Source organism: Triticum urartu, chromosome 1, assembly GCF_003073215.2.
Source record: "Triticum urartu cultivar G1812 chromosome 1, Tu2.1, whole genome shotgun sequence".
NCBI lineage: Eukaryota > Viridiplantae > Streptophyta > Magnoliopsida > Poales > Poaceae > Triticum > Triticum urartu.
Window position 1 is genome coordinate 550048413 of NC_053022.1, and position 8753 is coordinate 550057165.

At 42.5% G+C, this 8753-nt stretch overlaps 2 protein-coding genes across 2 annotated transcripts; both read right to left on the bottom strand.

Moving 5' to 3' along the window:
- Window positions 1–4110: 4110 nt before the first annotated feature.
- Window positions 4111–6081, bottom strand: LOC125528933 (myosin heavy chain, cardiac muscle isoform-like). Its single transcript, XM_048693352.1, has 3 exons — window positions 5505–6081; window positions 5183–5347; window positions 4111–4325 (listed from the first exon to the last, which is right to left on the bottom strand). The coding sequence occupies exons 1-3, from the start codon at window positions 5826–5828 to the stop codon at window positions 4311–4313; spliced, it is 504 nt and encodes a 167-aa protein (XP_048549309.1). The 5' UTR covers window positions 5829–6081; the 3' UTR covers window positions 4111–4310.
- Window positions 5956–7814, bottom strand: LOC125533115. Its single transcript, XM_048696886.1, has 8 exons — window positions 7500–7814; window positions 7327–7404; window positions 7139–7240; window positions 6799–7052; window positions 6501–6710; window positions 6320–6412; window positions 6115–6236; window positions 5956–6013 (listed from the first exon to the last, which is right to left on the bottom strand). Exons 1-8 carry the CDS (start codon window positions 7567–7569, stop codon window positions 5956–5958), a joined length of 987 nt encoding a protein of 328 aa, XP_048552843.1. The 5' UTR covers window positions 7570–7814.
- Between the last annotated feature and the right edge of the window lie 939 nt (window positions 7815–8753).

Genomic DNA, 8753 nt, shown 5'->3' on the forward strand with positions numbered 1-8753 from the left:
GGCGCTGGACGGATTCTCTGGAAGTTGGGAGCACAAACTAGAGTAACAAGGAACTTAATTTTGCTCGAGTGTTGACTGTGGTCTAGAAAAGAAGGGACTGCAAGTTGCAGGTGGAGTCACATGGAGTCTTTGGAGTAGCGGGTGCACTCATGGGATAAGCTCAAGTCCAATGTACATGGAAGTTTGACGCATGGACAAATCCAGGGTGGTGGAGTATATTCGCCAAGGTGGAGTTTGTTGGAGTTGTGTCGAATATAGTGTACAAGGTAGGTTACAGTTGGACTTGTAGTTGTATTGTGTTTAGATAGGATATGGAGTCGTGTCCTAGTAGGACACTTGTATCCTAGGCCTCTCATATATAGCGGGGCTAGATACACGATGTAACCTATGCCAACATAATAGCACAGGCGCGCAAGGGGGAGCCGGCGGCGTGTGCCGGCGCCCGGGTGGCCGGTGTGCGGTATTGTGACGGTGTCACGGGGAGGAGCGCCCGTAGTCAGGCCCCGAGGATGTAGCCATATCGGTGAACCTCGTTAACAAATCTCGGTGTCGTGCTCGTGTGATTGCTTGGTCCTCGGATGATCGACGGTATGCCTCGGATTTATTCTAACATAAGCCATGTCCCAAATAATGCATTGACAGAATTCGGTGGATTGATATTAAAAGCAATGTGGACCATCCGCCAAAGGACTTTGGCCAACGGGCAATCAAAAAAGAGGTGTCTGATTGTCTCATCCCGATCACAGAAAATACACCTAGTAGGTCCTGTCCAATTACGCTTTATCAAGTTGTCCTTGGTTAAAATAACTTGTTTTATGAACAAACCACATAAATACTTTTATTTTCAAAGGAACTTTGACAGCCCAAACATGCTTGGATGTAGGAATGGAGTACGAATTAATAACATCAATATACATTGATTTAACTGTGAATACTCTAGACTTAGTCAGTTTCCAGCGTAATTCATCGGGTTGTTGAGAAAGCTGAACCTCCATCAGTCTCCTAACTAGACGGAGCCATTCTTCCCAACGATTGCCCGCTAGCGACTGTCGAAACTGAATATTAAGGGGGATAGATTGAAATACCGAGGCGACGAACACCTCACGTCGTCAGACAATACGGTACAAAGACGGATATTGGATGGCCAAGGGTGTATTGTCGAGGCAAGTATCCTCCCAGAAACGTGTACTAGCGTCGTTTCCAACAACAAACTTCATCCTATTAAACAAAGCTTGTTTGACTTTCATCAGTCCTTTCCAGAAAGGTGAATCAGTCGGCCTGACTGTAAGCTGGGATAAAGTTTTTGTCTGGAGGTACTTGCTGCGAAGGATTTGAGCCCACATAGCATCATTCTCCGATGAGAGCTTCCACAGCCACTTGCTTAGAAGGCATCTGTTCTTGACTTCTAGATTCTCAATACCAAGACCCCCTTGGTCTTTCGGTCTACAGATAATATCCCATTTAGCAAGCCGATATTTTCTTTTAAGCTCATCACCCTGCCAAAAGAAACACGATCTATAAAAGTCCGGTTTTTTCCTAACACCAACCAGGACCTCAAAGAACGATAGGAGAAACATAGGCATACTCGTGAGAACCGAATTTATCAGGATTAATCGGCCTCCGTATGACATGAGCTTACCCTTCCAGCAACTCAGTTTCTTCTCAAATCGGTCCTCTATGCACTTCCATTCTCTGTTTGTCAGCCTACAATGGTGTATTGGAATACCTAGGTAAGAGAAGGGTAACTCTCCCAACTCGCACCCAAACAATTGCCTATAGGCCTCCTGTTCTTCTTTGGCTCTACCAAAATAGAACAACTCGCTCTTATGAAAGTTAATCTTTAACCCGGTCAATTGTTCAAATAGGCATAACACAAGCTTCATATTTCTCGCCTTGGCCAAGTCATGCTCCATAAAGATAATTGTATCATCGGCGTACTGAAGGATGGATACACCTCCATCAACAAGATGAGGTACCAATCCACCTACTTGACCATTTTCCTTAGCCCTTCCTATCAAAATTGCTAACATATCCACCACAATGTTAAACAGGATAGGGGACATTGGATCTCCTTGTCTTAGGCCTTTATGTGTCTGGAAGTAATGACCTATATCATCATTTACTTTAATTCCCACACTACCTTTTTGCGTAAATGATTCAACCTGTCGGCGCCAGGCTTCATCAAATCCTTTCATACGCAATGACTGTTGGAGGAATGGCCATTTGACCTTATCGTACGGTTTCTCGAGATAAATGATGAACGAAGTAGGATGAACATTTCAGCTACACAGAAATATGATGAGGAATAAGACATTCATGTTTGTCTCAGGAAAGACTCGCTCCTTATAGAAGACTTGGTGAATGATAGTAGGGAGATAAAGTCATATGTCCTCCTTAGGTTAATAGCTAAAAGTTCTTTGGTTATGAGATTTATAGAAAAAAAATGATGGATTTATTGTGTTTGTTTCTCCTCGACTAGGTTAGAGGCAGTGCTGACTCTAAAAAAATTTATGAATTTACTGAGCTTGCTTGTCCTCTGGTAGGTCAGAGCCTATGAGATATTAAAACAAATGATGAATTTATTGTGCTTGCATTTCCTCGGGTAGGTTAGAGACAAATGAGAACCATGCTGAATTTCAATAGCTTATTTGCCCTTGGCTAGGTCAGTCCATTAGAGTATTGATCTTTGGTCACCGCACCAACAATATGTAGCTAGCCAATACAAAATGGCTAACATCCCGTTAACAACTAAAAAAACAAGGTGAGTAAGTAGAACTAAATTCGTCCGGTCGTTAGTATCTTCCGACTTGAATCGATTATGCTTTCAATGTGTTAATTAGACTATTCATTGTCTTAGCCGATAAATCTATCATAATCTTACTTGCCTCGAGGATACCTTCTTAATTAGTATATGTGAAATATTATTATGCCATACATGGGATGATGTATTCTCCTTTGAGAGTTGCCCCAAGCTCTCGAACGCTCTCTCCTACACCTCCGACGGCGTCGCAAGTCAAAGCAGGGATGGTCAGATGGGAGAGGTGGCCGAACGTAGATGTATATACTAGGGGTAGGTTTACGTCTAGGGCTATGTTTATGGTTGCCTTAAGGGCGTCTCGCGTCATGCCAAGTTGTAATGATGTCTCGACATTGGTGAGCAGCAATACTCGAAATCCAACTTCATCTTTTGATGGCTCTCTATGGTGGAAATGAGCCAATCGAGACATGTATGGCTCAATAAGCTCCACCAATCACTACAAGGATCTGGGTCTATTGCAACAAAACCGTTTGTTGCAATACATGTTGTTTCATGGCGATAAGTACCTATTGCCACGAAACGACATTCGTTGGCAGCCGTTGCGACTGGACACATGGTAATAAGTTATCACCACAAAAAAATAATTGTGGCAACAAAGTGTGCTATTGCAACATCCATGCGGGAAGTTGCCACATGTTTTCCCGTGGCAGCACTCACCTGATGCCACAATTTGATTTGTGGAGATAGCTTTAATGTAACATGTAATGAATTGTGGAGACTGATATGTCGTAGCGATAGACATTTGTGGCAACAAACTATGCCAACGACGGCCATTTCGTGGCGCATTACTCTTTCGTGGCAATAGTCAATTGTGGCAAGAAACTATGGCAACAATCCTTGTTTTTGTGGCTTTAGGTATGTTGCCACGACCCACTATAATTGTGGCAATAACCTATGACAACAATTCTTGTTTTCATGGCATTAGGCATATTGCCACGACCCACTGCGCTTGTGGCATTAACTTTTGGCAACAAATATTTCAATCGTCGTAACAGGAAATTGCAACATACTTGTTTTGATGGTGACAAATAGGTATCACCACAAGTAACATCTTTGTAGCAAGAAATTATTGCGACAATTTAAACTTTCCGTGGCGATGCTCTGTTTCAACAAACTTACTTTGGTGGCGCCAAACTGTTATCGCATCATGAAAATTTTTGTGGCGCCAAACTATTACAACAATATAAAGTGCTCCATTGCAACATCCTAGTGCAACAAAACAGATAGGCGTAGCAACTGAGATATGATGCAACACTATATTTTTAGTGGTGGTAGCATGTGGCAACCAAAAGTGGGTTGTGGTAATAGTCTATTGCAACCGTAAAAAAATACAAGCTTTCAATTACAATATTCAAAACCATACGTATAATATGTAGATTCATACAATTCATAATTCTGATAGAAAATATCCATCAAATAAAACTGAAATGTAATTTAGCCATCCTAATTAACTTCGAAGACTAAACTGCCCGTGATCTAGAGTCCAGTCCAGCTAGTTCTTTGGATCCTGCAACCAAGAAATAAAAAAAGTTCTAGTTAATGAGTCGAACATAACATACGCCATACAATTATGCCAGCTCCATTGTTAAAAACTATTGCTAGACTAACTAGCTAATACTGTGTCAGCAAGCATGTAACTAAGGCATCAGAACAACTATACAAGTGTGAATGGCTAAGGCATAACCACAAGTACATCTACTAAAAGTTTTTTTTTCAGAAAAAAACATTGCTTTTAACTTAACAGTGCTGGGCTGAATCACCCAAAGCACGGAGCAGCCACAAGGGCTGGTACATCAGCCTCCCCATTCCAGTTAGGTTCTAACATCCTATCAAGTCTAGCAAGCGCATGAAAAACAGAGTTTGCCGAGCGACAACATACATTTATTTCATAATAAGAAAACCATAATTTGAGCGGGTACTTGGTATCCTCAATAACAGCAGCATAGGCCGACGAGTCCACCTTATTGATATTAAGTGCTTCCATCAGGAGTTGCGAGTCCATTTAAAAAATGACCCTCGCAACCCCTATATCAGCGGGAAGAGATACTGCATGGGACATTGCAGTGGACTCATCAGCGAAGGCATCACGCGCATGATCATGACATCCTGCTCGTGCATACAGAATGGTACCATCATCCGGTCATACATCTACTAAAAGCTCCTGCTATTGATTTAAGTTATGACTAGATGTATAGTTTCAGTTAAGTTCATGTCCCTAGCTATCACATATTCGTTTTTTGTTGAAGTTGTGACTCGATGCAGCAACAACACATGGTAAAAGAGAAGAAGCAGCTAGCTAATTATGAAGACCAATGACGTATAAAATGCAGGTGAACATGAAGAGAAAGCAAGGTTGTGACTTACCATTGCTTTAAACATTCGAGATTGCCTTGTTGCAGCTTGTATGAGCGCATTTGAAGAAATAGCAGTCGGCCTTGAACCTGGAGTCTTATTAGGACTAGATGTCTGTGAAAGAATATTTTGCAAGTTTGGATTACTATTTTCTTTGTCAACCCTCTTCGTAGGCACCTGTAAATAGAAGTGCACTTTTAGCAATGCAAGTAAGCAACATAAATCTTACAAGGTCGGAAGCATATGACCTGTAAATAGAAGTGCACTTTTAGCAATGCAAGTAAGCAACATAAATCTTACAAGGTCGGAAGCATATGACTGTAATCACCATCACCTGTTGGGTTCCCATCTGTTTGCTCAATTCTACAAACTTTGCCATCATGTTTTTTTCCAATTCCAGCCTTGATGTTCGCTCCTCTTGCAACAATCTTTCCCTTTCAGCACGCTCTTCTTTTAACCTCTCCTCAAGTTGTTCTCTCTCAGCACGCTCCAAGTTAATCCTCTCTTGTGTGTTAGCACGTTCAGCTTGTAGTTGATCTTCTAAGTCATTGACCTGCTGGCTGAGCTGAGAGTTTCGCTCCTGGGTGGCTGCTGTAGCACGAGCTTGCTCTTCAATCTGGATACGGAACTTTTCAGAACTAGTTGAAGTTTTGGCCATGTATCCGTACCCACGAGGCTGCGATGACTTGCATTCCAGAGTGTCTTTGCAAGCGGTCTGGAAAATATTGTTTTTCTGCTCACTTGAAAGTGGACCTTCAGTTTCAGCTTGTTTGTTTTTAACCTCTTCAAGTGCTTTGTCCTAAAATGAAAGGAACAATTATAGGTGCAGCATCAATATTGACACTATAAAAGATGAAACAAGAATAACACGGTCCAACGCATGAATAATCGCATCTGATGATGAAACATGCCGAATTCACATCATTGACTAACTATAGAATAACCAAAAGTCAGTGTACTCACGTAAACTTTTCTGGGAATTTGTGTTAGACCATGTTCCAACGTTTGTGTGGGTGAGTTCCCATAGAGCAATACAATCTGGCTCTTCTCCAGTTTCCAAGTTTCTCTGCAAGTAATATAACAAATGAGATGCTTGAAACATGACACCATATTTAGCAGCAAGGCATACATATTTAGTTGGACTCATACCTTCTCAAAACTAACTTGCGAGTAAGATTTTGATTCCATTATGTGTTTTGTCTTCTGTTTCTTACGGTTATCGGCGTTCATTTGGCTGCGTTCCTATCAATTCATTGAAACCAGATATAACCAGTGAGACTAGCCATTTGATCTTAACACATAATAGACAAACCGTGATCTTAGAGATAACCTGAAATTTTGAATCAGTGCCAAAGTACTCAATCATCCATTCCCACTCTTCTGGTTGTAAATCTTCTGGCAGATTAGCCAATCTAGCTGCATCTGTTTTGTATGCCTTGTAAGTGGAGCTTAGAGTTGATCGCCAGCCTCTATATCTCTCTTTCGCAATTTTGAGAACTTTTTCTTCTGTTTCTGGTGTATCTTCTAGGTCCCATCTGTCCTGTAAAGCATACAGCAAATAAATATACATAAGCACTGCATTATCGATGGTAAAATAAGATAACACATGTGAAAAATGTTGTACGCACTATCATATCTACAATAATGAGTCGATGAATGGTAGGGTGAATGTCCGACCACGTCCTCGCTCCAATGAGTGGTAACTTTCTTTTCATTATGACTACCACGTCATCCTTGAATGAACGATAGTTCATTCCTACTGTACCACCCAATTTTTCAGAGAATGTAATATTTAGCTTTGCAGATCCATTGGCAAAACGCTTCTTAGATGCTTTAAAACCTTTTAGAACACCTCGCCCTTTCTTCTTCTGTCCACCAGCTTCTACAGCCCAGATCATACAAGAAAAATTGTATTACTCAGCATTAGATTGTAAAAATGATGACATAAATGTAAACGAAATCAAGTACCATCCTGTAGTAGCGCACGGTTGTGGCGAGCATGGGATGGCCATTCAGCAAGGGAACACATGTCATTAGCAGATACTGGAATGTCAGATTGTTCTGGAGTTCCTGTAAAAGATTTTGTAGTCTTGAAGGTTTAGCTATTTAACCCACACCAAGATTTTATGCATTATAGCAAATGCTAAACAATTTACCAGATTTGGGTTGTCCACGTTGGTTTTTGTATGCCGTTATACTTTCCATCCTTGTTAAGAGAACAGAGCCTTTCTTTACTGCACACAAAAACAATCATGGGACTTAGCATTAACAAAGTATTGATATTCTGCACCATTCAGATAGGTGATTATGAAGTAAGGATGTTGTGTACCCGGAGCATCCTCCGTAAAATTCATCATTGTGCCTTTGTGTAGGTAAACCAGACATATGTGAATGGACATGAAAGGCAAAGTATCAGTGATAGGTTCATGAAAATACTACTCTGAATCTATAGGGAAAAAATCCAATGTGACTCGTGTAAGACCAAATATCTATTAAAAATCATCTTATGGTAATCTGAATCAAATGCAATGCAGAGGATGACTAAACCTGGATATGCAGCGGCAAAGCTGCTCATACAACAATCAATTAAGCTGCTTGTATTAGCTAGCTAGCTAGCTTTGTACATACATAGTACGTCTATATCTTTCAGTTAATGGATCTAATGGATCTAATGTTCAAAAACCAATCTAATGCTCACGATGTTGGGGAACGTAGCATAAATTCAAAATTTTCCTACGTGTCACCAAGATCTATCTATGGAGTCATCTAGCAACGAGGGAGGAGTGGATCTACATACCCTTGTAGATCGCGCGCGGAAGCGTTCAAGAGAACAGGGTTGATGGAGTCGTACTCGTCGTGATTCAAATCACCGATGATCCTAGCGCCGAACGGACGGCACCTCCGCGTTCAACACACGTACGGAAGGGAGACGTCTCCCATGCCTTGATCCAGCAAGGAGGAGGGAGAGGTTGATGGAGATCCAGCAGCACGACGGTGTGGTGGAAGTAGCGGGATTCCAACAGGGCTTCGCTAAGCGCTGCTGCGGGAGGAGGAAGATGTGTCACGGGAGGGAGAGGGAGGCGCCAGGCCTTAGATTGGTTTGCTCCTCCTTTTCCCCACTATATATAGGGCCAAGGGAGAGGGGAAGGCGCAGCCCTTGCCCCTTCCTCCAAGGAAGGGTGCGGCCAAGGGTGGGGAGGAGTCCATCCTCCCTAAGGCACCTCGGAGGTGCCTTCCCCCTTTAGGACTCTCCCCTTTTTCCTCTCTCTTGGCGCATGGGCCTCTTGGGGCTGGTGCCCTTGGCCCATATAGGCCAAGGCACACCCCCTACAGCCCATGTGGCCCCCCGGGGCAGGTGGCCCCACCCGGTGGACCCCCGGGACCCTTCCGGTGGTCCCGGTACAATACCGATGACCCCGAAACTTGTCCCGATGGTCGAAACAGGACTTCCTATATATAATTCTTTACCTCCGGACCATTCCGGAACTCCTCGTGACGTCCGGGATCTCATCCGGGACTCCGAACAACATTCGGGTTACCGCATACTAATATCTCTACAACCCTAGCGTCACCGAACCTTAAG

What these genes read in the sequence shown, in the direction of transcription:
- LOC125533115 (XM_048696886.1), bottom strand. Translation starts at nt 7,569, where the DNA reads ATGTCCATTCACATATGTCTGGTTTACCTACACAAAGGCACAATGATG. An exon ending in ACGTGGACAACCCAAATCTG is followed by an intron (nt 7,241 to 7,326) that starts GTAAATTGTTTA and finishes AATCTTTTACAG; the next exon opens with GAACTCCAGAACAATCTGAC. An exon ending in CGCAAGTTAGTTTTGAGAAG is followed by an intron (nt 6,237 to 6,319) that starts GTATGAGTCCAA and finishes TATTACTTGCAG; the next exon opens with AGAAACTTGGAAACTGGAGA.
- LOC125528933 (XM_048693352.1), bottom strand. Translation starts at nt 5,828, where the DNA reads ATGGCCAAAACTTCAACTAGTTCTGAAAAGTTCCGTATCCAGATTGAA. An exon ending in AACAGATGGGAACCCAACAG is followed by an intron (nt 5,348 to 5,504) that starts GTGATGGTGATT and finishes TTCTATTTACAG; the next exon opens with GTGCCTACGAAGAGGGTTGA.